The 27,033-nt window shown below is 54.7% G+C and overlaps 11 protein-coding genes across 11 annotated transcripts; 3 read left to right on the plus strand and 8 right to left on the minus strand.

The window, feature by feature from the left end:
* Positions 1 to 147: 147 nt before the first annotated feature.
* On the minus strand, positions 148 to 1,167 carry P884DRAFT_201840 (uncharacterized protein; the record flags this gene model as incomplete). Its single annotated transcript, XM_069438379.1, has 2 exons — positions 148 to 945; positions 1,012 to 1,167. The coding sequence occupies 2 exons, from the start codon at positions 1,165 to 1,167 to the stop codon at positions 148 to 150; spliced, it is 954 nt and encodes a 317-aa protein (XP_069297161.1).
* An 809-nt stretch (positions 1,168 to 1,976) lies between these two features.
* Positions 1,977 to 2,981, minus strand: P884DRAFT_285559 (kinase-like domain-containing protein; the record flags this gene model as incomplete). The annotated part of the gene is made up of 3 exons (XM_069443777.1): positions 2,923 to 2,981; positions 2,109 to 2,859; positions 1,977 to 2,030 (listed from the first exon to the last, which is right to left on the minus strand). Exons 2-3 carry the CDS (start codon positions 2,841 to 2,843, stop codon positions 1,977 to 1,979), a joined length of 789 nt encoding a protein of 262 aa, XP_069297162.1. The 5' UTR covers positions 2,844 to 2,859; positions 2,923 to 2,981.
* A 2,972-nt stretch (positions 2,982 to 5,953) lies between these two features.
* On the plus strand, positions 5,954 to 7,204 carry P884DRAFT_300379 (uncharacterized protein; the record flags this gene model as incomplete). Its single annotated transcript, XM_069444760.1, has 2 exons — positions 5,954 to 6,057; positions 6,211 to 7,204. The coding sequence occupies 2 exons, from the start codon at positions 5,954 to 5,956 to the stop codon at positions 7,202 to 7,204; spliced, it is 1,098 nt and encodes a 365-aa protein (XP_069297163.1).
* Positions 7,205 to 8,592: 1,388 nt separating this feature from the next.
* On the minus strand, positions 8,593 to 11,043 carry P884DRAFT_244883 (phosphoribosyltransferase-like protein). The gene is made up of 15 exons (XM_069440394.1): positions 10,881 to 11,043; positions 10,538 to 10,717; positions 10,421 to 10,444; positions 10,294 to 10,333; positions 10,162 to 10,222; positions 10,053 to 10,084; positions 9,991 to 9,997; positions 9,855 to 9,872; positions 9,699 to 9,801; positions 9,552 to 9,636; positions 9,443 to 9,485; positions 9,188 to 9,378; positions 9,072 to 9,116; positions 8,995 to 9,016; positions 8,593 to 8,926 (listed from the first exon to the last, which is right to left on the minus strand). The coding sequence occupies exons 1-15, from the start codon at positions 10,958 to 10,960 to the stop codon at positions 8,886 to 8,888; spliced, it is 972 nt and encodes a 323-aa protein (XP_069297164.1). The 5' UTR covers positions 10,961 to 11,043; the 3' UTR covers positions 8,593 to 8,885.
* A 720-nt stretch (positions 11,044 to 11,763) lies between these two features.
* On the minus strand, positions 11,764 to 14,403 carry P884DRAFT_244886 (uncharacterized protein). Its single transcript, XM_069440395.1, has 2 exons — positions 14,005 to 14,403; positions 11,764 to 13,834 (listed from the first exon to the last, which is right to left on the minus strand). Exons 1-2 carry the CDS (start codon positions 14,100 to 14,102, stop codon positions 11,809 to 11,811), a joined length of 2,124 nt encoding a protein of 707 aa, XP_069297165.1. The 5' UTR covers positions 14,103 to 14,403; the 3' UTR covers positions 11,764 to 11,808.
* On the minus strand, positions 13,762 to 14,403 carry P884DRAFT_260499 (uncharacterized protein; the record flags this gene model as incomplete). The annotated part of the gene is made up of 2 exons (XM_069441459.1): positions 14,005 to 14,403; positions 13,762 to 13,834 (listed from the first exon to the last, which is right to left on the minus strand). A coding segment is annotated over exon 1 (160 nt), but the record flags the coding sequence as incomplete, so codon positions are not given.
* A 58-nt stretch (positions 14,404 to 14,461) lies between these two features.
* On the minus strand, positions 14,462 to 14,874 carry P884DRAFT_29859 (uncharacterized protein). The gene has a single exon (XM_069444615.1). It carries the CDS (start codon positions 14,710 to 14,712, stop codon positions 14,494 to 14,496), a length of 219 nt encoding a protein of 72 aa, XP_069297167.1. The 5' UTR covers positions 14,713 to 14,874; the 3' UTR covers positions 14,462 to 14,493.
* On the minus strand, positions 14,875 to 16,376 carry P884DRAFT_29858 (uncharacterized protein). Its single transcript, XM_069444614.1, has 4 exons — positions 16,133 to 16,376; positions 16,049 to 16,064; positions 15,678 to 15,901; positions 14,875 to 15,591 (listed from the first exon to the last, which is right to left on the minus strand). Exons 1-4 carry the CDS (start codon positions 16,200 to 16,202, stop codon positions 15,038 to 15,040), a joined length of 864 nt encoding a protein of 287 aa, XP_069297168.1. The 5' UTR covers positions 16,203 to 16,376; the 3' UTR covers positions 14,875 to 15,037.
* Positions 16,377 to 19,918: 3,542 nt separating this feature from the next.
* On the plus strand, positions 19,919 to 20,563 carry P884DRAFT_201833 (Rhodanese-like domain-containing protein; the record flags this gene model as incomplete). The annotated part of the gene is made up of 2 exons (XM_069438378.1): positions 19,919 to 20,042; positions 20,190 to 20,563. The coding sequence occupies 2 exons, from the start codon at positions 19,919 to 19,921 to the stop codon at positions 20,561 to 20,563; spliced, it is 498 nt and encodes a 165-aa protein (XP_069297169.1).
* A 1,611-nt stretch (positions 20,564 to 22,174) lies between these two features.
* On the plus strand, positions 22,175 to 23,353 carry P884DRAFT_202075 (uncharacterized protein; the record flags this gene model as incomplete). Its single annotated transcript, XM_069438394.1, has 1 exon — positions 22,175 to 23,353. The coding sequence occupies one exon, from the start codon at positions 22,175 to 22,177 to the stop codon at positions 23,351 to 23,353; it is 1,179 nt and encodes a 392-aa protein (XP_069297170.1).
* An 851-nt stretch (positions 23,354 to 24,204) lies between these two features.
* On the minus strand, positions 24,205 to 25,251 carry P884DRAFT_29893 (uncharacterized protein). Its single transcript, XM_069444653.1, has one exon. The coding sequence runs from the start codon at positions 24,886 to 24,888 to the stop codon at positions 24,322 to 24,324; it is 567 nt and encodes a 188-aa protein (XP_069297171.1). The 5' UTR covers positions 24,889 to 25,251; the 3' UTR covers positions 24,205 to 24,321.
* Positions 25,252 to 27,033: the final 1,782 nt, after the last annotated feature.

Genomic DNA, 27,033 nt, shown 5'->3' on the forward strand with positions numbered 1-27,033 from the left:
GATCAGAAACCTTGGAAGGGAAGTTGGGCCCCCTCTGTAATTACATCAGATAATGTTAAGAGAAGAACACCGAGGACACGAGCTGGTTGGCTTCCATGTCGGCTGTCAACTTGTTCACAACGCCAAGCCGAGAAGACCACGACTTCTTTATTTGTCCAGGAAGTGCTTCGTGAAACACCTGGTGCAACAGAGGATATAACCCGGTGTTTCTGTTATACTGGAGAACCCAGGGCCACAGTGTCTGCACTGCAATTTACCGCTCAGGAGACGCCGACACCGTTCTTCATGGTCCTTGAACATCTTGGTATGGGCTTTCGAGCCATCCAGCTCGCGCCGTGCTGCCCCGAGCTCCGTCGTCAGCGCGCGATTTTTGTGGGCGCAGTCTTGAATAATATGGAATGCGAAGTCGGACAGGGCGGAGAGGTTCCTGAATGTGTCCATGTCCACGATAGCCGATATGTTATCTGCCACCGCGTCCGCCAATACTTTGAGCAGCTTCTTATCTCCCGTGGACTGGACCGCTTCTTCAATGACAGTGGGGAGACTCTCGACCCACGAGCTGTCCGTGCTGTGATCGTGGAGGAGCTGCTCGACTATAGTATTTGTTTTCGACACGAGATTTTCCACCTGGTAATAGTCGCCGATACAATTCATCCGGATATGACCGAGAAGCACGGGAGGTACGTTCGCTTTCGGTGTCGGCGATGCCGGAGGCGGCGGGTCTGAACGCTCTTGGCTCCCGGCCGTCTCTGTGTGTCCATTTCCCGTAGAGGATACGGCTGTGTCAGTCGGTCTTTCCTGAGCCACCTCTTGGCCGACGAGGGGAACAGATCGGCCACAGTTGTCGTCCAGGTCGTCATAGTTGCCAGTGTACAGGAACTGGACCAGCCTCCTCACAATGCTAGGGTGAAAGTGGTCCATGTTGATCGACCCGGTCTCGCCCTCCTAGAACTCGTAAGCACTCTCGAGTCTTTGAACCATGCACGGCCGCATGTGGTTCTACGGACATACCTTGAATCCCCCCAAAATGGCCGCCTTGATAGGAGCAGACTGTGTACAGACGATGGCCTTATGAACTTTGAACACCTCCCCACGACAGCAGAATGCGAGGTCGCTGAAGTCGCCAGGACCCAGTAACTGGGCAAGAAAGTCGACATTCCGAGCCATAGGTGGGCTTTGAGACCGGTGTCTCGAGTCATCCATCTCTGAGTGAAAGAACTGGTTGGGCGAGAAGATGTTCCCCCTGCTTGATTCGTTACACAACAGCGAGTTTTGTTAGACAGGGGCAATTAACCCTTCCTTTAATGTTGAGGAACAGTTTTTTTGCATCCGGAAGTATCACCCTAATTATGACGGGTATCGGCGAGACAAATGACGTAAAAACTTCGGCATTCTACGCGAACCACTTCCGTCACACACCAGCTACAAGCCTTCTCCTCTCCTCAGATTCACAATCGTCGCTCCCTTTCAATATCAGGACCTCCATGTACAAGACAATGATCGTGTTCCGATGTGTTAAAAGTAAGTGTTTCATCTATGGTGGCTGGGTGGTTCAGTAAGTGAGGTAGTAGCCCTACCGCTTTGCAGTGCGCTGGCGATCGCTAGTCTACAACAATTGTGATATCAATCTTCTCTGGAGACATTCTTTGGGTAGCATTCTCACGGATCCCTGGGGTTGGTATTCATGGTTGGTATCAGCGACAGGTCAATGTGGCCGCGGGGAGCGTTGTTGTAGCCGCTTCGCTCGGAAGAAATAGTCCGTACGCAGTACATACATACAGCACCGGGATTGGTGTCTTGAACCTTGGGTGTGGGGACCAAACGGCTCGGGGCGATGTGCCTTGCTTCCCCGACGCCTCGTTTGTTGCATCGTTGTGCAAGTCTTTTACTCAGCGCCCGACGAATCGTCCAATCCTTGTGGAACCGCCTCTAATTACTTCGTAGTACAACCACAACCTCTTTTGTGCAACCTATTATTAATGGTAGGTTGGGTGCGTTGGTGAGGTAGAAGGATACTGCTGCCCTTGGCCCTGGAATCATGCGGCACGTCGTCAGTGAATGGTCAAGAGAGAGTTGCGCCGGACTGTCTTCCCGCCATTCTTACTTACCTCCCACCCAAGCCGAGAGTTGAGGAAACCCAGCAGCGCGTACGTATCGTCCTCTTCCTCGCCTAGCGCAACCGATGGCCCGTTTCGCTTGTAGAATGGAAATTCGAAGTGCTCCGGGTAATACCCAGCATACTCCCAGTCCACGATGGCCGCGATTTTGAGCGTTCTTGGATTGACAATGACGTTGTGCTGTGAGCAGTCGTTATGGCAAAACACGTACTCGGCGCGGTCGGACGGGCGGAGTTGCGACCAGTCATCCCTCTCCGTCTCGCACAGGACCCTGTACGGTGGTATCACGATTCCCGACGGCCCGCCCATGCGATTGGACTTGAGCGTCTTGAGCCGGGCAAGGTGCTCCTCCAGCTCGGCAATGACTACCTCCTTTTGGTGTTCCGGCAGCTCAGCCATGCTGACGCCGTCGATGTACTCCGTAATGACGTAGTAAGCATCATCGTCCTCAAAATCGCAGAATAAGAGGGGTACCGGAATATCGGTGTGGCGGTTCAGGAAACGCAGTGTGTCGGCTTCGTTCTTGAGGGACTCCTTCCGTAGCCTGGGGACGTGGATGCCCTGTGGTCCATGCAGAAACTCGCGTGTACGGAGACAACGCTTGATGAAGGCGTTGCCTCGGCGGTAGTACTTCCTGTCGGTCGTGGTAGCCAAGCAGCCTTCCTCTGAAGTCCAGCTCGGTCGTGGATCAATCATCGGTGGGGGCAGTAGCCTTCGAGTTATCATGCCGTCCTGAAGCCGTCTGGCCAATGTCGAGATCAGAATTGTAGGCTCAGTGTCGAGCGAGGAACTTGTGTCGGCGCACCTTGACCGAGCAGATGTGGATTTTCTTTCCCATGATGGAGCATGGAGGTGAGGGCGGAAAGAGCGGGCTTGGAAAGCTAAGGTAGGGCAGCTATCGTTCGTCGCTGGCTGCCAATCGCGGGAGCTGCATGTCTGATTGCAACAGTTGGGTGACACGAGCACTGTTCGGTGTCGTTCCACGACGGCAGAGTTGCAGCGTTGTAAGTAATCCTTCCGCGAACACCCACCCTAAAGCTTGGCTCCCGAGGGATAGGTATCCGGGGAAGCCACAGCAGGCTCTCGCTTTTTGGCACCTCGGGCAGGTTGCCAGTCGGGACGAGGCCCGAAGCGTCCAGTATTCTACGTATCAACGCATGCCACATTACGATCTTTTGCCCAAAAATAGAGACCGCGTAACGAGAAAAGAAAAAAAGACGCGAGAAGGTTAGGGTTCAGAGTAACACACGATTAATAATAATAAGGGGCCAAGGAAGACTTGTTATCTTTGCCGTGTACGTATCTCGCGGGGTCGAAGACGGAAACGGGAATGCCCCAATGCTGGAGACTCGGTTGGCAAATGCGAATCCATGACGGTTAATTATAAGCTAAGTTGGGAAAGAGCGGGCGCACTGCAAATGTGATTGCAAATGCCTGAGGTGCTACTGATCCGAGCAGAAATCTCATCAAACATAATACTGCTTGCTACGCCTGCTCGTTCACACCAATAGGTTCGGTTAGCAGCTTCGGAGATGACAACTCGAGCTTATTTCCGGATCTTGTCCCACTGGGAGTTCATGCAGGCGGAATTGCAGTGTTACAACCTGAGCTGAAGCATCGTGGCCCAACGTGAACCCTTAAGGCTCTGAGGAAGCGGGGGCGGGGCAGTTGATATTTTAAATCTCTACCGTGGGTCTGAAATCGTTGCTTTGGCCCAACGCCGCAACCTCAATCCCCTCCCTCGCGCTTCGAATCTTCGCGAAAGGACTGAAACGCGTTTACCCGCCCAGCAAATTCCAATCCTCTCCTAGTGGACAGGATCTTCAATATTCAACTTGCCAGAACCTGGGAGGCCAGTCTTGGACAACTCAGCCCGGTACTCGTCAGTCATCGACTCATCGTCAATCCAGCAAATTTTCAGGTGATAATTAGTCCGCTTGTAAAGCGCATACTTTGAGCGTTCCCAAGGCTGCTCCATTCTTAAACCCGCGAAATTTCATCGAAGAACGCGCGATAACGGACAAATCGCACACTATGGCTACTGTCGGATCACAGTGATTGACAGGGACTTGCCAAGAATAGTCTTGTTGGCTTGGATGCTTCGGCTCGCTTTCTAAACTTCCTTGCATATATATTTGTTCTGTCAGTTCTAGTTGTCTTCACCTGACATCAAGCTGACACATTGACAGCCATTAGCGATGAAAAGGCTGACCTACATCGCCCATCTAGTCTGCTACGAACCGCTTTGCATTAGCCCTCGGCAGGCCTTCACACAATGCCAGATTGGTCGAATTAATATTATCAACTTGACGTATACGGCGAGTAATTAATATCAGCTAGAAAAAGCAGTCAAAAACAGTCAAGAAGGACTAGGCCGCAGAATATGTCTAATACCTATGCAACTGTATGATGGAAATCCGGCTCGGGAGTAATTCACGGACTTGGGGATTTCCCAGCCGCTACCGAACTCATAGTAATTAGTCCCAAACCACACATAATGGAACCACGATGGTAAAATGGAAACAGTAAAAGCATTAAGCCCCGAGTTCTGGAATGTTTACATTAAACGAGAGATGCATCCTTCGATTTAATTAGTTTGTTAATCATTAATAATAGTGGTAGTACGGCTGTCACCGATGTCTCTCACGTTGAGCTGCATAGGGGATAATCGTTTCACTTGCATTTGATTGCGTCAGTCTCGGCGTTGTTTCGAGGTCCTTCACCCAGCAGGCGTACACGTAATTAGGCTCTTCAATGCAGAACCTTAGGAGTAAATGCATACGTATATGGGATTAATTGCATCATTTGACAAATGCAGGCATGCAGGCAACATCCCCGTTTACCGACATGCCTGCTTTTTCTTCAGTGAGCCATCATCAATTCAGGGGCAAAATGGGAGAGGGAAGGGCCTGGTTTTCGAATATTATTATTACAATCATTGAGCGTCTATCTTGTTACCTTCAAAAGGCGAAGTATTGACCTATTATGTCCGACCCGGCAAAGATGAAGTTAGCCGTGATCTTGGCACAATGACGAATGGTGAGAACAAGTAAGGTAATACTAAGGAGACAATGGTAAGCGTAGCTTATTATATCGTGAACGAGGTGCAGATTCGAAGTAGATAAGACAAGAAACTCAAGCGTGAAAACACCTAAACAAATAAATAGTAATAATCAAGGTAGGTAGATTTTAGCTTCATTTCTGAGATAATAATCCTTATTCAGACCACAACTTGTAAAATTGCTCTTTCTAGAAGTAGTTGTCTGGGTAATGTATTTACAGAAGTCAGGAAGGCAGGCTGACCAATGTTCACAAGTGACCTGATGTACGTAGGTTTCACGAGGCAAGAGCACCTCAGTGCAGACAGTGGAAGAAATACCGATCAAAAGTTGAGGAGTCTTTAGCCGGTTTGTAGCCTCCATCTCGGCACAGCGAATAATTAATTAATCCATGCAGCAAGCTGCAAACCTCGGACATGCAAGTGAAGCGCGGTTTGGTGACAGACGCACCGTGGTTGCTGCATTGCAAAGCACTTACGAGTCCCCTTGGCAGCAAAGCAACTCTAATCGATTTCGAACTTTCACATGGTCTGAAGTGACAGGATGACTACGCAGCTCGAACCCCTTCCCGCGTAAGTATAAGAGGATACCTACCTTCCCTCAAGAAGGCAGAACTTTGTCAAACTGCACACACATACATGCGTATACATCCGGCTCCCCGCCTGGGCTTGTCTTCAATAAAAGACAAGCAAAGAAAGCGATTTTCATCTGCCTTTCTGCGCGATCTCGCCTGGGTCTAAAACGAAAATACAAGAAATATCGAGAAAGATTTTATCCATGGCACTAGGCGCCCTCTTCTCGGCCCTAGCAGCCATCTTGGCTATGCTGGCCGGCCTTTTGCCGGTCAGCACCTCGGCTGTTGCCGCTCTCGCGGTGGCATTGTCCTTCGGTCGCGGGCCCGCCGCTCGCTATCGTTCTCGCTCTCGGGCGCCTCTCAGGGCGTCACCCCTCCCCCGCCTTTCTCTCATACTCCTTCTGGGCGCCCTTGTTCCCTTGGTTTCGGCAGAACCGTGGAGCACTGATCTCTGCGTCAGACCCACGAGCATCGGGGGCGGCAGCGGCGGCGCCCCCTTCACGATTCTCGGTTCGGCCGGCTCCTCGGTCTCGACGTTGCGCCTGTACCGCAACAACGGGGCCGAGGGTTACCTTCGGGGACTCGTCGCCGTCTTCTCGGACGGCAACGAAATGATCGCAGGGGTCCGCAAAGACCAGTACTCGGAGCTTACCCTCGACGAGGGTGAGATCATCACGGGCATGACGCTCTGGGCCCTGACGCCCTCGGCCAAAGGGAGGAAGGCCAAGACCGAGGCCACTCCGCGGGCCGCCCGCATCGACATCACGACCAACCATCGCTCCTGGGGTTACGGCGTCGATAACACGGCCAAGCTCTCGAACAAGGCCGTCAACGTGGCCTCGGGCGTGCTGGTCGGTTTCCAGGGCCGGGCCGGCGACGACCTGGACCAGGTTGCCCCGATCTTTCTCGAGACGCTGTCCGAGTCTGTCGTCGACGACGTCGTCTTCGAGAGGATCCCCGGCAACGACGGCCTGGTCCTGGAGACGCTCAAGGAGGGCACGGCGGTCTGGAATGGGACCGACTACTCGTACACCTTCTCCGGCAGCACCGCGCGCGACGCCTCGACGACCTTCACGAGCGGCACCAGCAACGGCCTGTCGCTCAAGACGACCTTCAAGACATCGCTGCCCCGGGTGCTCGAGTCCGGCCTGGACGCCGGGTGGGACTTTGGCGCCACCCAGACGCAGGAGCGGCACACGGGCCGCTCCGCCCAGCTGTCCTGGAGCTCCACCGTCCAGATGAGCGCCGACACGCCGGCCGTCTTCTGCTCCGCCATGGTCTGGCGCGGCCAGATCACCCTCCGCTGGTCCGGCACCCAAACCGTCTCGGCCGGCGACGCCTCCGTCTCCTTCCCCACCTCCGGTCTCCTCAACCACGTGGACTACGGCAAGGTCGAGACGGTCTGCCGGCCCATGGCTGCTCCCGACACGGTGGCCAAGAGGTGGGTTGCTTAAGCACCCCCTCTTTCTCCGGCCCTGTCTTTTTTGGGTTCTGGTTATTTTGGGTTTCCGGTGGGTTGAGTTTACACGGCGAACTCCCGCCCCTGGGCTTGCATTTCCTTGGTTCGGCTGGCCGAGGTCTCTGAGGGAACTCCTGGGATTGTATTGCCCTCTTGGGTATTATGAGTTGAGTTCTGGAGGGTGGACTTCCGATGGTTGATGGCCAGGTTTGGTGGACTCGTCTTGTGTTCTCTCTCATGCTCCTCTGTTTCGGTCGAGTTCGTCCGTTGAACTCTTGAGCGGTGAGAATTATGAAAATAGTAATAAACAACCAACAATAGAAACAAATAAGTATCTGAGCGAGATTACCCGAGTTCTGGTGGCTTCCATGAGGGTCTTCTTTTCGGATATTTATATCCCCCACGTTCACAAGATAATTAGATAATGTCGGAAGATTGGGCCCGGCCTTAGAGACATGATAACTACAGAACCCCCGGATAATAGTTACGAGGGGCGCCGTCTAAAACGTCGCTGAGGCTCGCAAGCCCATGATCCCTGACCGTGGCAGAAATCTCTCCGTCGAACGCGGCACCGCCCATCAGCCGCATTGACAGCGTCCAATAAAAAAGCCGCATCATATCACTACCGGTCTGCCTCGGATGCCGAGGGGGGTCATTAGACATTTCTTACTTGAACCTTTTGGGAGCATCATGTATTTGTAATCCTCGAATAATTAATTGATAGGGCCGGGAAAATGAAAAACCATAAACAAAGAGAAATGAAGTGAGACCTGCTATAGGTATTTCACTTGTGTATAATAATAGAAGCCCTGCGGTGCCTCACTGATTCTCGCGGCGATCTGTGTTGTCCAACCCCGAACCAACTCCCTCAAAGTACTCGTGTCACTTTTGCTTCCTTCAGAACACCGCCGCCGCGGCTGCTGCGGTGGCCAGGCCCAGGAGGATGAGGAAGAGAGAGAGAATTTTTTGGAAGAGGCTTGTCCTTCGCTTTGTAATCTCAATGAGCCTGAACGAGGAACTACGGATAGTTGACCAGGCTCACTTCACCGTACAGAACAAAGATACTTATGGTTTAACCCTAGTCTAGAGAGGATTAATTGGCATTAATTATATGAGCAGGTCTTCATAACTATCCGTATATAAGGTATTCGTTTAAGTTCGTCAATAACCCCTGTTATTCATCCGGGGCACAGTCAGCGCTATTAACTAACTATAGCTCGCATGAGGTAACTCCAAAAAGCTGTAATTAGTCGTGGAGCTGAAGAGCGAGATCCTCATCTAAAAACAGTCCGAGGCTGACTCCAAGCAGCCGTGCCACATTCGACGATATCCCACCAAACGCTCCCTTTCTGGAGTTTTGGTTTGTTTCTTTTGCAACACGCTCCGACAGCATACTGCTAGGTATCTAGCAAGGTTAGAGACGCAGGGGGAGGGTCGGCATGGTTAATAATTAACTGAGTGAATTTTGAAAGCCACTGAACTCCAGCCAGCCGTGATATACACACACATCTACTCCGTAACCTAGCAGAACTAGGTGATCAAAATGCGTCCTGATTTTTCCTGATGCAAACAAATTCCCCTCGTCTACTGCCTCTGTGTTCTTTTCCTTTTCAAATCTAGTCAAATTCAAATGCCGGACGGCAAATGGGCCGGCATCGCCGGCACGTTGGGTCTGATTAGACCGGGGCGTGGGTAAACAGATACGAGACCGACTCGCCTGCATGGTGAGGTTAGCATAACAAACAGAAAAAATCGTGGTCAGCAGTGGGTGTCCGTAAATAATACCATTGTGCGTGCGGCGGATGGCCTGTTTCACGGGTCAGCAAGCGGTAGACAAACTTGGCTGGGACTAATGGACATACCTCTGCGATGGTCGGGCTGATGTCAATAACGCGCAGCTTGGGGCACTGGACGCGGTTAGCCGAACCCCCCTATAGAACGTCGTTGCCGACATGGCATGGACACCGGAACAACTCACCCGCTCCACCTTGTCTCCGAGCGGCACGGTGTTGGTGACGACCAGAGACGAGAGGACGCTGGCATTCAGGGTCTCGATGGCATTGCCGGACAGGACACCGTGCGTGACGAGGGCGATGACCGTCTTGGCGCCGTTCTCCTTCAGCACGGCAGCCGCCTTCACGAGGGTGCCGCAGGTGTCCGCGATGTCATCTGTAGCCACGTCAACACTTCACACGCACAGTAACCAACCAAATCCCGGGAGAAGAGCACGTACCAACCAGGATGGCCACCTTGTCCTGGACGTTGCCCACGAGCACCTGGACCGGCCTTGTCAGCGGCAGCCCTTTTGCGAATTGTTACCACTCATCCGTCTCCAGCCTTACCATGCGGCCAACCACATTGGGCCTGGGGCGCTCCTTGTGGATCAGTGCGAACGCAGTGTTAAGGTGATCGGCAATGGATGTCGCACTTCATACACCGTCAGCCAACAAAACGGGGTTATTTGCATTTTAGGGGTCTAAGACACTGACCGTTTCGCGCCACCGGCATCGGGAGAGACAATGACCGAGTCTTCCGGGTTGTAGTTCTCTTTGATGTAGCGGAGGAAAGAAGGCTCGGCGTACAGATTGTCCACTTGAGCTAATTAGCCATGTTGTGTGCATGACGAGAAAGGTACGGCATCATACCTGGAACGCTAAAGAAGCCTGCCCCGAAATTCAGTCAGCATCATCCGCATTCGTTTATTGGCGCCCTTGGCTCGAGAACCGTGGACGAGATACTCGGACGCCTGGGAGGCAACGGAGGCTAGGGCGGATGCCGTACCTTGGATCTAGGTTATGGTCAGCGAGCTAGCACACCGACAAAGCCGTACTGGCCTAGCTTACCTGAGAAGCGTGGAGGTCCACCGTGATGATGTCTAAATGCTGCTAGTCAGCACGGCCGCCGCAAAATATGTTGATGGGAGGGAGGGAGGGTTGTGTTGCGGGCGCATACGGTTGGCACCGGCGGTCTGCAGCATGTTCGCGACCAGCCTTGCGCTGATGGGAGCTCGCGACTGGCGGTCTCTGGTCAGCAACCGGCCATCTGGAAACATCCAAAAGAGCACGCCGAAAATCGCCGCCGCACCTTATCCTTTTTGTCCTGCCGAGCATAGGGAAAGTTTGGGCTGCCAGAGTCAGCATCGGCGTGAGCAAACCCGCCGACAGAAAGGTCGGGGGGAATCCTCTGCCCGGAGCCGCGACGGGGAGCTCACATCACAGCCGTTATTCTCCTGGCACTGCGCGGGAAAAAAAAACAGGTCAGCAACCGCAACGCCGGGTGCAGTGCATCAGAGCGCCGACGGGTTTAACAAAAGAACCCCTCCCCCTACCTAGCAGTCCGGCACGCCGATATCATGATCAACAGCTCCATCAACCCCTCGTTGACGTCGCCCGTGGCGGTGGATTGCACGATGAAGACATCCTCGTCGCGGACCGACTCGCCGACCGTGAAGGAGGTCTCCTGGTTCGAGTAGTTGAGGGAGACGGTCCGGGCGACCTCGATGCCGAGCCTGAGAGCACAACGCGGGCGCGTCAGCGAAGCAGACGAGAATCGCAGGACGCGAAATCACGATAGTGCGTGTCAAATCTCTGCTCCGGTTCCGGGATCTTGCTCCTTCGATGATGCCCGAAGACGGGAGAGAAGGCAAGGAGGAGGCGGAGAATCGGTCATACCGCTTGGCGATCTTCTCGCTGAGGTCGGGGTGGCTGCGGCCACTGATCAATTTGATCTCGTTTGCCATCTCGGCGGACATGGTGAAAGAAAGGGGGGGGGGGACCGGGCGGGCGCCGGGCGACAGGAAACGGCCAAAAATGTGTGCTGCTTGCTATCTGCTTCTTCCTGCAGGTGTTAGCGGGGAACCCTGCTGCGGGGCAGTGACAAGGGCTGCTGCACGTACCGGAGACGGACGAGTTTACCGCGTGTCGGCGCGATGGGCGGGAGTAGGGCCGGCGTTCTGGAGGAGATGCGGGCGGTAGGAAACCAATACGCAGTCGGAGGACGCACTGGCGGCGATCGGGAACGCGGACATGCCCATGCCGGCAAAAAAAAGTTGAAAGAGAGCCGAGTGGAGATGGTCCCGGGCACAACGCCTTAGGTACCTTGTCGGTGTACCGGCTAGCCTAATTCTCGAAGTCAAGCACATGCCGGTGAAGGGTCTTATCGATAGATTAATGCCGCAACGTTTTCTTCAGCGGGGCTCATGTTTTTTTTTTTTTGGCTCTTCCGTCATTCACATCTCTTGGTCTGTGATCCGTGCGCCACTTCTGCACCCTGTTCCAACAGCTTGATCCTACGCTCACGTGTTCTTATTGTTATACCACTTTTTTAATTATACATGTAATCCGTATTCACTTCCTTTCTCTAGACATTTCCCCTTTTTACCTTCCAAGACAATGGATTGTGTGGGACGGTCAACTGATAGCAATGGCCATGGCACGGATGACGGAGGACTGTGCAGAGATGTAATTAATAGATCTACTTTGTAGACACTGAGTGATACGGATGAGTTAGTTCTAGAGGACCGCAGATGCGTAACTTATAGGCCGGGAATACGGGATTCATTCATTCATACACACTACGTATCGCTCAAAAACCATCCGCTCAGAGAATCGCGTTATCGCGCTCCCGCGCTCCTTGATCTCCCGCAGAAGAAGTCGGCCCCTCACCAGCGGGCGTCTCAGCCAAGACGTCTTCCCCTGCCGGGCCGCTCACCTTGACGCCCTCGAGGGAGATTTGATCATCATCATCACCACCCGCGTCTTGCCGCTCCCCCCGAGTCACACCACTCCCACCTCCCCCTGTACCTCCCTGCTCGCCGCTCCTGACGCTGCTCGCTTTGCTCACGCTCCGGCTCTCCGGGTCCTCCGCCCTCAGGCCGAGCCGCTTGCCGGCCGCCGGGTCCTCGTCGTTCCCGCCCTTCCAATCGGCCGGTCGCAGCTGCGGCACCGGGCTGTCCTTCCCGGGCTCGTTGATGGCCACCCCCGGCAGCGGCGTGGTGGCCTTCCCCTCCCCGTTCTCCGGCCCGGCCTGGCCGGTGGTGCTGCCGGCCACCCGCCAGACGACGGCGAGCCTGTCCAGCGCCCTGGTGCCCCTCCGGCTGGACCCCTTGATGCCGTCCATCTTGTCCCAGTCGATCTCGAACACGCCGCTCTCGTCCGCCCGCCCGTCCTGCTCGGGCCCGTTGCCCTCGAAGAAGGCGTTGAACCAGACGTGCGCGACCGCCGTCACCATGGTCAGCCCCACGCTGGCCGGAGCGCGGTTCCTCCGCTCCACCGAGATGTTGACGTCGCTGTTGGGGATGCGGATCGGTTCCGACGGTCGGAAGGTGACGACCCGCCCGCCCGGCTCGGAAGGGTCCGCGTAGGCGACCTCGTTCTGCAGGCTGGTCGTCGACTGGGACCGCGGCTCGCCTTGCCCAGCAGCCGCCGGGGATGACGCGCCCGACGAGGCCTCCGCCGAGTTGCCGGGCGCCGCGAAGGTCTTGCTCTTCCAACTAGCCTCGGCGAAGCCCACGAGGTCCTTCGAGGAGCCGCGTTTCCGACCCGACAGCTTGCCCATCAGACCCGCAGTCCGCGACGTTTTGAGCTTTTTGGAAGAGCTCCGGGAGGGCACTCCCCCCTTGTCCTCCCCGTTGCTGCCCGCCGCTCCCTTGGTGATCTCGCGGTAGTCCGCGTCCTCCGCCACCTCGCCGGTCTCGTCCACTACCGCCCTGGCGCCGTACCCGGCCATGTCCTGGACCATGTCGAGGATGCCTTCGCCGCCGGGCGCCCCGGGCTCGACGACGAACCGCTCGGCCGCCTTGAACGTGTGGAACACGCGGATCTTCCTGCCCTCGTCGGCGAACCCTTCCACGGCAAGCTTGACGCCGTGCCGCAGCCCCCAGACGCGGACCTCGACCACCTCGACGGGCCGGTCGACGTACCTCTTGCCGGCCCGGGCCCAGCGGTCCACGTAGCTGACCCACCGCAGCTGACTGGGGATCGACACGCCCGCGCCGAAGCCGGGCCGCATCCGCCGCTCGGTGAAGCGCGCCAGCGCGTCCTCGGCCGACCACCCGCACTCGGCGATCAGGTAGCTGCACGCCATGGTGCCCGACCTGCCCTTGCCCGCCTTGCAATGCACCACGACGACCCGCTCTCTTTTTCCTTTTCTTTTTCCTTGACCATTTCCTTTCCCATCTCCTTGTCCTCCTCCTATTCCTCCTTCTCCTGCGTTGCCTTGTACTTGCCCTTCTTCCTCCCCCTCTCCCGTCTCCTTCTTCTTCTTCTTCTTCTTCTTCTCCTCCTCCTCCTCCTTCTTTTTCTTATTCCCGCCAGCACCGGCATCATCATCATGACCACCATCATCATCACCATCACGGGCCGGGCCCGCCGACAGCGCGCCGCCGTCCAACCAGCGCCTCATCCCGCCGACGATCCTGGGCACCAGCGCGAACGGGGGAGGGTGGTGGTCCGGCCAGGGGAAGTGGCGGATGCGGCCGTGGACCGCCTCGTCCGGGTACCCGGTGCCCTCGGCGCGGAACTCCCAGATGGCCCAGTCGTCGCCGTGGCGGGCGTCCAGGAAGGCCACGAGGCGGTCGAGAGGGTTGCGGTAGGCCCGCTGCGGGTACGTCTGGGAGGGGCCGGATCTGTTGGGCGTTTCCGACTCGGAGAGAGCGAAATTGATCTTCATTTTAGTCTTGTACGGATCAGAAGCGAGAGTGGCAAGGGCTCGAGATTGTGTGTGTGCGTGTGTCTGTCAAAACATAGGGGGAAAAGCCGGGGGAGGGGTTGTGCGGGAGTTGAAGGGAGTACAAACGTTGCGATAATGTTGGAGGTCACATAGCACAGGTCGAGACCAGTCTCTTGGTGTTTTGCGCGCGGCCCGGCGACGATCTGCCGGAGGATGGAGGCCATCTGGTCAGATGGCCTCGGCGTGAAATGATTCTCTTGAATGCACTTGGTCGCTGATGAGATGATGAGATGATGGGATCGAATGAGTCAAGGCCAGGCTATATCATTCCTTCCTTTTTCCTCTTGGCCTTGGAGTTTCGTAAATAAATAAACAGGTAAATAAAAAAAAGGCCGTGTCCCAAGTCTGGCACCAACCTTCGTGTTGGACGTTGATCAGGTAGGTGCCTTGGGTGCCGAGAATGAATGTTGGGCCAAACAAACATCGGGGACCGGGCCCAGGAACGAGGCCCCGTTACGACGTCATGGCTGCAGGGAGGTGGGGTTCTGGGGTAACCTTAACTACTACTATGTAGTTAACGCAGCAGGGGGTGGTAGTGAGGTTGCGGCGCAGCGGCTACATGCCGGGCAGGCTGACTCCCCCATGTCGAAGGCCGACAATGGGCCCCAGGCCTTGTCCTGTAATCCGTACAGCGTAGTATCTGGGTGGAAAGGGCGTATAGATCAATGTTGACGATTGTGAACACCAAATATGTAAACAAGTCGCAATCGGTCCATTGATACAGGTTAGACATTGTGGTACAGGAATGACGAGACTAATACCAACGAAACCCATCTCCTTCTCTCCCAAAATACTTCCCCGGCCCCTCCCCTATACCAGCAGAAGAGCCGAGGCGAGGCCAACGAAAAGCGCAACTCCGAGCCCTTGCGCATCGACGAGCCGATCATCCGCCGCCCAATCACTTTCTTCCCTCGGGGCATGCAGCATCCGTCTACCATCTCCTCCTTGAGAATCAAGCCCGCCATTTCCTCGCGCACAGGCAAACGAATTTCGTCCGCAGGAAGAATCACGGCTGGGTTAGCGTGCTTAAGGTCGCATGACGCATGCATGCGGAAAGCATTCTTGTCGCGCGTTCGAACCTACTTCAAGAAGAGCCCGCTTAAGAGGTCTTCTTGGGGGCGGCAGCACCACTGGCGAACTTGTTGACGTCGGTGGCGGCATGGAACTGCCTGGCAGCGTTCTTCACGCCGTCCCACACCTGGCGAGCCGCCGGGGGAGTACCCTGGGCGCCGATGAGGTTGTCGATTCGGGCCTCGAGCTGGCTGAACGAGTTCTGAACGTGGCTGCTCTGGGCATAGCGTGCGCGCAGGAAGATGGTGTAGACGGCGAACAGGATCCAGGACCGGCGCTGGAAGAAGACAGCGGCCAACAGCAGGCGGATCCAGAGCGCGATTTCGAGATTCGCCACCACCGACATGGACGAGTCATAGTACCGCTTGACGAACGACTTGATGCTCTCGGAAGCGGGGTGCTGCGTGTATTGGGGCTTGCCATTGGGCGACGCGCCAGTAGCCGGGGAAATCTGGGTCGGGGGAACGACGGTGGGGATCAGGGTCGCGCCGATGTACGTGGCAACGTGGAAGACGGAGTAGATGCCATATGGGAGGAGAGCGAGCGGGTACTGGGGGTTGAAGAGCCAGATCAGGGCCAGAACTTGAAAGCAAAAAGACTGATTAGCAAGGAAACTGCAAGGAATCGCAAGCGCCGGAGTTTCGGGGTCAGGCAGGGGAAGCACATACCGAGATACTGAACGTTCTCATCCGAGAGGTATCCCAGGGCACTCGCAGGCGGCTTAGCTCCCGTCTTTTGGCGGGCCCGCAACGTCTTGTAAACCACGATCCCGTAGGTCGCAGCGGCCGAGAGGAAGGCGAAGCGGTAGCAGAACCGTGCCATGCCCCCGTAGTAGTTCATTCGGAGACATGAGAGGGTGTATCGGAAGATACATAGTAGAGAAAGAGCATGTCTGTGCAAACAGCAATGTCAGTCGGAAACTTGCGAGGTGCCGTGTGCTTATCGATGCCAGCTGGGAAAGTGCCTCGGCGTCCTAGTCCTTGGAGCGCCGCACAGGACGTGCCCTAGAAGTAAGTATCTGCAAAATCATGGAACGTACCCAGAAAACCAAGCGACTGATAATTGATCACAGTCAGCCATTCAATGTTCCGTGTCGTGACGGTGGTTAGAAATGCACACATACACTGCAAAGTAACGGCCATCCGTTGCAGCCGCTGGGAGAGCGGGACGTCGGCTGACGGCGGCGGAGCCATTGTGCAAGTTAATGAGCTGTCGAAGGCAATGATCGATCAATCGATGGAATGCAAGGCTGTGTCGAGGGCGCTCTCGTCGTGGACTTTTTGGTGTCGGAGTGAGCTGGCAATGTCGCTCGCTCGCTCGGGGCTTCGAGTTTGTGGGGAGGAGCAAAAAGGTCGGTTGGCCTTGGAGACTGGGTATTTGGCGATGGTCGGTGCGTCACTGCCAACACCTCGTAGGAGCTAGTTACGGGTCCGAACTGCGTGGGTGCAGGGCAGGGGTGTGACGTCGCCCTTGTTTGCTCTGTCAGGTTTGGCGGTAAGGGAAAGTGTGAGATTTAGTAGATGAATACGGATATTATGTAGATGAATATTAGTTTATATCGATCAGGACACGGCGCAAATGACAAGTTGGCACTTTACAACCTTGCGGCTTCCCGTCAACAATTCGAAGGTTGCCTTTCGAGCGTTGTTGGCCAGGTGCAGTAACTTACTAGCTCACGCCTGAGCTTCCACGTTGTCGTCATCAGCTTCCAGCTCCTCGTGGGCCCACCACAGGAGCGTCTTGGCAATACCGGACCACACACATCACGGAATTGCTGTCCCCGCCGCCTTCCAAAGGTTGGTCAGCCAGAATCAAATGCGCCTTGTACACACACATACTACACTACGGAGTACCCCGTACTTCGAATTAGTGCCGTGCATGCTCCACAAAGACCATTCATTGCCAATAAAAGGAGACAACCGGGGTGCAACGCTACAAATAGCAGGGGAAATAGGAGGCTAAACGGGAAAGTTTTTCCTACCTTGGCTCGCCTTTCTGGGTTGCATACATGTATTGTAAGTACACGCATAAGGCACATACGCAAGGTATGTATGTACATACAACAGGTAATCCGTACACATCCCGAATACGCAATCCCGTACGACTTAAACTATTGTGCTGGCACAAGCTGGCAGCCAGCAGTCAACTACTCTCTAGAACTTATTGCTTCTGCCTCTCCATGTCACTATCACATCATGAGCTTGCTGGGCTCGCATGATGCTTTCTCGCGTGTGACAGAGCACCTCGGTTTGCGGTTGCGACTTACGTTAGGAAGCACGTTGCTAAATGGGCCGACCTGTCGAAGTGGTGGTTCATTGACACAAACTTATAACCACCATTTCGAGGAGCCGACTTTTGCCACTTCAGGTATGTACTAGAAGTGGTTGCTCAACCCGCTTGAGCCTTTCCCCGCTACACAGCATTTCTTCCTGCCGCCATCTTGTATCTACACCAAGCGCCAAACGCCAAAACCTCCATATCAGTAGCCGACTTTGACACCAGGCCGCTTTGAGGACCATTGCGAGGATGCCCGTCATAGCCAACTCCCACCCGGTGGCAGTGGCCAACCAACGTCGTCCCTAACTGCCGGGACGGGTTCTTGTTCTTGCGGTGAGGGCCGGGGCCTGACGCGCTCCAGCGGGCTGGCAAGGATGCAAGCGTAAACCCGTTCGGCGCTGTCCATGAGATGCGAAGACGCCGTTCTTCTGAGCGGGTTTCCCGCATGTGTCGTGTCTGTTAACGACGTCCCTGTCCTTCGGATTGGCAGCCTCTGGCCCACGGGAGGAGGCGTTGGAGGCTTCGGCTGTGGCTGGCGTGGCCCGGTCGTATCGGTATTGTCCGCCTTCGCACCTACCGCTGGCGTCATTGCGGGCTGCGATCTTGCCTCCGCGCATTGCGTGTCTGCAGACTGAGGTGGCTGCTGCCCTCCTCGTGCTGGCGAGCCTTGCAGTACTGAGCCTTTCCTCGCGGTGGAACTCGGGACAATCTGCTTTGGGGCGGCGCTCTCTTGCCGTCTTTCTCCATATTCTCGCCTTTTACTTCTCCGTCGACGGAGGAAAAGGTAGTATCCGAGCACAGTCAACATACATGTTCCTATGGCGGTGGACAAGATGGCTATGATAAAGATTGGCAACCTGACGTAGGCACCACTATCCTCATTGCCGGTCTTCCTCTCTCGCCCACGTCAGGTGATTGGTCCGCCGCAGTTCCGACAGTGAAGACTTACGGGAGCAACAGCGGTCGGGTGAGCTGAGGGCAAAGCACTCGAGCCCGAGGTCTCGAGTAGTGAAGAGATAGCGTCAGAAGTCGCCGGATAAACAGCCGACATTTTGACAGGTGCTGAAAGCAAATATACTGGCAGTCGTGTCGCGGATTTCGTACATAGATGCCTTCAGGGCGCTGTCCAATGTGCGCCTGCTTGCCCTCTGAGCTTCGACAGTCATCAGAAGGACCCGTTACTCCGTTAAAGGAATCTAATGTCAACAGGCCGAAGATGTAGCTCCAAGTGAGGAACTGCTAAGTACGACACAAGAATCTTTGGTACATTCTTGCTGGTAGGTAGGTAGGTATATGCAACGGTTGTGGACGCTGATTCTCATGAACATGATCGCCTCTTGGCCCCACCCGAACAACCGTCCGTGATGGCTCACAACGGAGAAAATAGTATCGGCCACGTCGAAGGCGAAAATGAACTCATTTTGCCGCTCCGAAAACGGCCCATCCAGAACTCGGGGAAACCATGGCCGGCGTCGTCTAAACCAGACGAACTCAGATTGGCAGATATACTCTCGCCCCCACCGTCCAAACACTGACATTTGAATTGGGGCATCTCGTCACCTGACGATGCTCGCGAGCCACTTGAAAGCGGGTGAGAATCGGGGGACTGGGCGCCATCTCAACTTCTCCCACGGTGCTCACCTCCGGTAGTGGGTCATCTTGTCTTCAAAGGTGCGCAGATACACGATCGATCGCGCAACCGCCGGGGTCGCGGATATCGAAGCAAGGCCCAAACAGCCTTGATGGCTGTTATGGCATAAATGCTCGATGACTGACCCAGAGTCGCACATCCGGCCAACAAAATGATTCTGTTTGTTACCTCGAGTTCAACTGACAGGACACGGGAAATCTTTGTAAGCGTCAAAGGGTAGCGAGAGGGATTCCGCAACTGAGCTCTATAACAGAGCAATGTTTACTAATATCTCCCACGATCCTTTGATCCTTTCCCGAGTGCCGAGTGGCGGGCCGTCAGCGAGTAATTACTTGGTCAGCAAGCGGCATATGCGCCGAAGGGCGTGATGGTGCCGAAATAAGCAAAAACAAATCGTGATGGCGAAACAAACGGGCCGCACTGGAAGGAAGGCCCCCGGCCATGGACCACCTTGTTTAGAAACAAATGAAGTGCGAACGGCTGGCCAGTGCGCGGTGCTTATCGAGAAGAGTTCGAAAAAAAAAATCGCCGAAGCTGAAAGCACGGACCCTCTAATTATCCGTACAGTGTGCCAATGTAAAGCCCTAGAGAAAAGGCTTGTTTGAAAGGAAACTGCAAGCAGCCGTGTCGGTAACTGCAGTTGGTCCCGAATTGGTAATACTCTTCCTCGCTTCTCCCATCATGAGAACACGGCGCACGTAGGGGTGAAGTCTTATCTTATCAGAGCCCCGCTGCCGCGTATGCACCTCTTGTACTCTGTACGCACCAAATTGCTCCGCTCGAGCAGGCTCCCACAGGCCGTGCGTTGGGCTACCAAGGGAAATTTGCCCTGCTACAGTACCAGAAACTTGTCGGCCGGCTTCGGGACCAGAAACTAGAGGACATTTCGTCTAGCGCGCGTTCAGGCCGTGCTCGCTCTCCTTGACGACTCGGAGCAACCCCACCACACCTCTCAACCGGTCCTTGGCCCTTGGAATCGCAATGACCACAATCGGCACTCTCCAACGGCTCTCGGCAGCCTCTCTCTCCAAACTCCTGCTCGCTGCCCAAGAGGCAACAGCGGCAGGAGACCCCACCATCGCCGTGATCGATGTGCGCGATGACGGTATGTTTAGTTCCGACTTTTCTTCTACCCTGAACCTTGCTCCCCATCCCGTCCCCTCCCTTCCGCTGGAAATCACTCGCAACAAGGTAACTCGCGAGAACGAACGCAGAACGCGATGAACTAACCTGTCCTCCGCTTTCTCCGCAGACTACATAGGCGGCCACATCAAGGGCTCGGTCAACGTGCCCTCGCGCACGCTCGACGCCATGTTGCCCACCCTGGTCCGGCAGCTGCAGGACAAGGAGACGGTCGTGTTCCACTGCGCCCTGTCGCAACAGCGCGGGCCGGCCGCCGCGCTGCGCTACATCCGGGAGCGCGAGCGCATCCTGTCGGCCAACAAGAAGGCGGCGCGCCCCGAGACTGACGGCTCTGGTGCTGACCCCGGCGAGGGTGCTGCCGCCGCCAAGGAGCAGAAGGTCTTTGTGCTTGATCGTGGATTCGTCGGTTGGCAGGAGGCGTATGGGACGGATGAGCGGCTGACCGAAGACTATCGGAAGGAGTTGTGGGAAGGTGGATATTAGGGGTAGGGTTTCGTCGCATGCCTGGGATCGGATGTCTCCGCCCGCTTGGATGGCACGGCGATGGTGCGCGATCCTTGCTTCGTACCCGACCTCGCGATCACGGGGCAGCAAAAACATGCGCCAGTGGTGATTTGGCATGAGAAGTAACCCGGCTCGTCTGGGTCTGTTTTATTCCTTACGCGCTTTGCAGAGTCGGCACGGTACGTGCGACTCCTGCCTCTGGCTGCGCGCATAACGTCAGCTATCTCTCCACCACTCGCCCCGGAAACTGAGCCAACAGCTCTCTCTGGATCATGAACTCCAGAGGGTCGCCATTCTCAAATTGCACTGCTGGTAAACCACCACCTGCGACGTCTTTGGGTTCATGAAGCTGCCCATACGTCCGACGTTGCCCTCAATCTTCGGCCCGCCTTACCAAGTCATACGCGTAAGGCGCCTCGAGCAGGAATGCCACAGGGCTGAGTATGGGCTTTTCTCTACCCTCAGAGGGATGTCGCGGAAATCTACGTTCAGATGGCTTCATTGTTCGCACCGTCACATGCTTTGTGGTACTTACTGCATCGACATTTGATGTTGCGGGCTCTGCTTGTTCAACACAGTCGGCGGCTGCACCGATGTCAAAATGACGCCAACGGCTCGATTAAATTTGGGTTTCCCATGCCGATGCGGCAACCTGCGCCTAGCAGTGAACGGCAAAAAAAAAAAAAAAAAAAAAAAAAAAAAAAAAAAAAAAAAAAAAAAAACAGAAAGGATGAGCCGGTGCCTTCATATGAAGAATATTCAGTCGCAATGACACGCCCTGCCTTGGAACCAACAAAGTGAAAAAACCAACCTCTGCCGGGGACCGTTTCGCGGAAGTCCGTTTGACAGACGCAAACTCAACGCGGCATGATATCCAAGACCAGACAGTGCAAACAGACGGAGCCATATGATGGGGTTCACTCTGGCAAGTGGCACAAGGCGTCGGCAGTATTATCAAACAAACGGTTCAACTGCGCCACTTCCTTTCGAGCAATAACTTTCGAGCAATCACCATTACCCTGAGTGCCCTAGTACCGCCATTAATCCTTAGATTTACACGCCAGAGAGCGTGTTCCCGGGGTATAAGGAGACTCGGGTCGTCGTTGTGAAGTTTACAAGTCACCACTGAGCCGATTTAGCCAATTCAACTGTTTCTGAGCATGCTATCCACGAGCAATCCTTGAATACAGCAGAATTAATTGCCGGGCATCTCCCGGCCTACTGATCCCTATCTGGGTAATTAGCTCTAACTGAACATTCGAAGAAGACAAAGCAAGGACTGCGTCAAATGACTGCCAGATAAGCGACGGCTTGCATCTCAAGCCTGTGGCTTAAGCCGAGGCTGTCGAGTTTAATTATGTCTCGAGATACTTTTCAGCACGAGCACAAGCCGTTCTGCGACCTTGTCGCTCACAATTGCGTCAATGTTCCCAAGGACACGGTTCCGATGTGACGGTTCAACCCCCACCTTATTATAGTCGAAGGATCAGCTTTGGGTTAGCTATTCTTCACCTTGTTTCTTCAACTTTTTTTTTTTTTTGAACTCCACCATCGCCGTCCAGTTGTTCATTGAGGTTTTGATAACCCAACATGGCGGTACAAGGCCACCTCTTCCATTTGGAGCTCCAAAGCCCACCACTTATGCCCTCTGTCTTCTGCCAGCCAGTCGACATTGGCGGGACACAGGGTCCCGGGCTATTAGACTTTCCTGTCTGGCCAATCCTCGTGCCCGCTGCCGACGGCTTCCAGGTGTGCTATACCGACGACGAGGACTTCCGCGACGCCTACCTGGCACGGGGCTTCTGCGGCCTCGATGCCGCGTTCAGGGACCAGTTCGACCACGACTGCCGCCTGCAAGCTGTTCGCGTCGCGCCCACCGTCCGGGAAGAGAAACTGGGCAGGCCGAAGCAAACCAGCCAGGATGGGGGCAGCCAGAAGGGGAAAAGCCGGTCCTCGCGAAAGGATCAGGAGGAGAGCATGTTCCATACCATGTTCGAACCCTTTTCCGTCTTTGATTACCTCTCCCTGCCCGTCCCGCGCTTCTTCATGAACGCCGTGCGTCTCGTGCGGCCGTACGTGGACAAGGCCACAAGGTGCACCCTCACCTTGTTCGGGGTCATGTGCTACATCAGCTTCCTCGCCATGCCCGTCATCGCCCTGGCTCTCCTCGCCGTGACGGGCATCGTGGGCGCGGTCATCTTGTCGCTGGAGAACCTCGGGCTGATCAAGCCTGGCGCTTTGGACCCCCCGAATCCGGGCAGGCGCGTTCCGGCGACGGCAAAGACATCAGCAACAGCAGCAACAGCAGCATCAACGACCAGCCCGATGCCGCGCCCCCGCGTCGCTGCCGCCGCCGCCGATCCCACCATCGCCACTACGACGCGCCGAGCTGCCACGGCCAACCACAAAGACATTTACAAAGCCAACTGCGACGACGACGACGACGACGTCGTCGGAAAAGAAGAGCCGTTCGAGCTGGTACCGAGAATGTCGTCGGCTAAGCCGGCCAGCGGCGAAGCCTACGAGAGGGGCATCGCAACTGTCGAGTCGCTTCGTCGGCGGCTGCTGCAGCTGCAGCAGAGGAAGCAGCAGCAGCAGCAGCAGCAGCAGCAGCAGCAGCGCAACGTCCGGATCTTCGCGCCGGGCTACTCTCCTCACGGCTGGGACCGGGTTGACTCGGATGACTCGGATGACGAGGACGAGAACGAGGACGGCACCGGTGGCCGTGACACCCCGCCCTCGTGGGGCTCGTTCGCCGCCGAGGCCTGATACGGCTACGCCGGGTAACTAATAAGGTTTTCATTCAAGCTCGTGCTCGGATATGACACAGGGTGTACGTGTGTGTGTGTGTGTGTGTGGGTGGGTGGGTGGGTGTGTGCCTCGTTAACGCGCTGCTTAACTCACTTGAGTGAGGCGTTAGGTTCAGCCTTTTATTTTTTATTTTTATTTTTTTTTTTTTTTTGGGAATGGTGAGGTGGAAGACTAAGGTACGATCGTGTATGCATCGTGGCGGTTGGGGAGAGGGGTAATTAACAACAGGAACCCAGGACAGGCGTTCATTGGTGGTTTTCGTCGTTTGTTGATTCAGGGTTGGTGTTCTTGGCCGGAAGCTGCTGAATATTATACTCAAGCTCAGGGGGAAATCATGCGATATTATTACACGATGGCAGCACCTGTCAATTTTCTGGGCTGTTACACTACCTGGTCACCTCTAGAAATTGATTTCTTGGATTCCTAATATAAGTCGTGAAAAGATGACGCCCAAGAGTGCTCTTTGAAAGTCTCTGATCCATCACCCAAACAAAATGGCAAGTCTTAATTACTCAATTCAACTTCCCCGCACTCCCCTGATTTCTGATCAGTCTCCTAGTTGGCCGATTCAGCCTCAGTGTAGCCAGGCAAATGTTTGTTTGCCAGTTTCTGCAGGGAATCAAGCAAACAGACAGGGAGAGTCCATTTTGACCATGTCCATCAAGTTGGTTGAACGTAAGGCCGGGCTGTGAAATATTTACTGATTTCAGAAGACTCGCAGGGTCAAAGGATGTCACATCACGCTAATAAATCAGCCAGATTTGAACGCTTGAAAGCGCTTTGAATTAACATTAGGTATCTCTGTTCAAACGCGCATTGCCCCGACGCTCGTCTCCTTTGACGTCACACCAGGAACACCCTCCACCCGACATGTTTCTCCCATGTCCTTCGCGCCCTCGCCCGGGTGATCCTCTTGCTGGCTGGGCTTAGAGGACAGCGACGACTCCGAGGAAGCCGGCGAGGGCGACGGCCATGCCGAGCAGGCCGGTCGGGCGGCTGGCCGCGTTGTCCCTGTCGCCGCCGCTGGAGCCCTCGCTGTCGTTGTCGTTGTCGTTGTCATCGTTATCGTCATCGTCGTCGCTGTCCGAGCCAGAGCTGCCGGCGGCGTTGGTGCACTTAGGCAGGGAAGCCAGGGAAGCGGTAACGTCGGAAAGGTCGGGCATCAGGTCGCCGCAGTACTTGGAGGCGGCGCTGAAGGCGTCCTTGTTCTCTTCCACGATGGAAGAGTACTTGTCCGCGATGCTCGAGTAGGCCGATTGGACGTCGGGCGGGACCGTGACCTGGCAGATGTCGGTGATGGTTGCGCTGGCCAGCTCCGAGTTCCACGAGGCAATGGCAGGGTCAGTGGCAGTCGGAATCGCCGTCGCCAAAGTCTGGAGTTCCGACAAAGCGGAGAGACACTGGGGGTCGTAGCTAGCTTGGGGCGCGCGCAGCTGCAGGAAGTTGGCGCTGGCCACGCCGGCGAGGCTCAGGAGGACGCTCTGGGAGATCATCTTGTTTGTTGTATGGGCCCCGGTTCTTGGGGATTCCGGCTTGGTCAGGTGTGGAGAATGTCCTGAAGGAGGGTGGGAGACAACTTGATGGCTGAAGGAATGGCGTTGTCTCAGAGAGAGTTGGGAACGGGAAAAGGGGCTGGAGGGAGGGGGAGTTTTAAATGCTCTCTCCCCCTTTCCGTCTCTGCCGTTGACATCGCTTTCCTTGACGAGTTTAGCAAGACGGGCATCCTGCCCTCTATCCCGCTTTGGTTACCATGTTTGGGAGCGCAGTTGAGGTCAGCCCTGTGAGGTGCAGACTCGCTACTGGATACTAGGGATGACCAAGACGCTACACCAGACGCTAGCTTCATCTAAGTTGGGTCCGTTGATGTCCTTATGGTTTCGGCACGAATTCTCGCACTTGATAGGCTGAAGAACCCAAGCCCAAGCCCGGGCCCCGGATCTCTTTTTTCTTCAGCTCGATCTTGGCGCTTCAGCCTAGTGGCTCCTGGGAAATAACGAGTCGACAGACATCTCGCAGTCGTGTCTCCTTCAGGTTCCGCCAGGTGGGCCGTGACGCTGCCGCATCATTATCCAGCAGACCAGAAGCTGTGGCCGAGACGTCGCGTGCAAACGTGGAAACGTTCGATAAGGTTAACAGAGAGGAGTACCGTTGCACATCGGATGACTCAGTCGTTTCTGTGGAGTTTTGTTACACTACCTTTACTTCGAAACCCTTGGGATTTTCACCGTCCTGACAGAATCTCAGTCCCTCGACCGTGCGTTGTCGAAGTCTCGCTCTCCTGGACAACTCTGGGGAACTTGACTGCCAAGCCATCCCGGGCCCGTGGCTGAGCTCTGAGATGCACACAAGCCACACAAACTCCTTCGTCAGGGGAACCCAGACCGCGCGCTTTCTGGGCGTCGATCAGCTTTGTGACGGACCGCGTTTGGGCTGTCAGACCGGCCTGTTTTAGTCCCGATTCCAGTGATTATCCCACCAATGGACATCAACCGGTCGACGATTGACACTCCCCTCCATACTCGGCGTGCTGTGTGGGAATAGGCACCCAAAGCTTTGTTCTGGGCAAGAGATGGTTTTGGTTCGAAGAAACTTGAGTCGGTTCCTGCGTAACGTTACACTACAAGAATGCCATCAGAATTGAGCCCTCGCAGTATGCACGTTTCAGATTATTCGCAGAGCAAGATCCCTTTTGATAAGATACCGAGACGCGACCATGGAGGACCGACTAATCACAGTCGTACGGATTCTTTTCTCGCTTCCAGGATGCGAGACACACCTAGGTAAGTCGAGTTTTAAGTTTGTTGGTCCTCTATTTAGGTAGTTTTGCCTCGGGGTTTGTTTCTAAACGGCAGGTTGCGCACGGTATGGAGTTACAGGACTTCGGCTGCGACCCACTAACGGCATTAACCCAGCTTTGGGAAGGAGGTCGGTACCCTCTGCAAGGAAAACAGCACTTTCCATCCTTCCAGTCGCAACGCGGCAGCTCGAACGGATAAAGTAAGTTAAAAACCAGTAGAATGAATACGCTCACTGGACATAGGAGGGACATGCATTGCCTTCGGTTTGTACTATACATCATGTATTACTGTACAGTCACATCTAAAAAGTGATTAGCCGTTTTTAGAAGGTGGGACCTGACTTACATACTTCCTCTACCTCCTATACTAACAAAACCAGTTTTTCTATCTATAAATATATAATATAGGGTACAAACCGAAAACCGACTATAGAGAGCACTCTCTTATAGTGGTAGAAGTCATTAAAATACTCTATAAGTTAGGTTATTTAGCTTTAAAGATATAAGATATTAATAGCCTTTTAAAGTTTACTATTATAACTATCTTCTATTATAAATAAAAGGCTACTAAGCCTAGTTTTAAACCTAGAAAACGAACTAGCTAGCTAAGGAAGCTTGATTCTAGGCCTAAATAATATCTTATTTATTATATAACCTAGAACCCCTTTAAAAGCCTAGCTTATATAAGTACCCCCTTAAAATCTAGCTATTAACTTTACCTAAATACTATATAAGTATACCTTATAAAGAATAAATACTATACCTTCTAGTTATATAAAAAGCTATATCTAACCTTAGCCTATAAGAAAAGCTAGCTTTAATTCATTTACTAGATATAATA

The sequence above is a fragment of the Thermothelomyces heterothallicus genome (assembly GCF_042370625.1).
Source record: "Thermothelomyces heterothallicus CBS 202.75 unplaced genomic scaffold P884_scaffold_13, whole genome shotgun sequence".
NCBI classification, from domain to species: domain Eukaryota; kingdom Fungi; phylum Ascomycota; class Sordariomycetes; order Sordariales; family Chaetomiaceae; genus Thermothelomyces; species Thermothelomyces heterothallicus.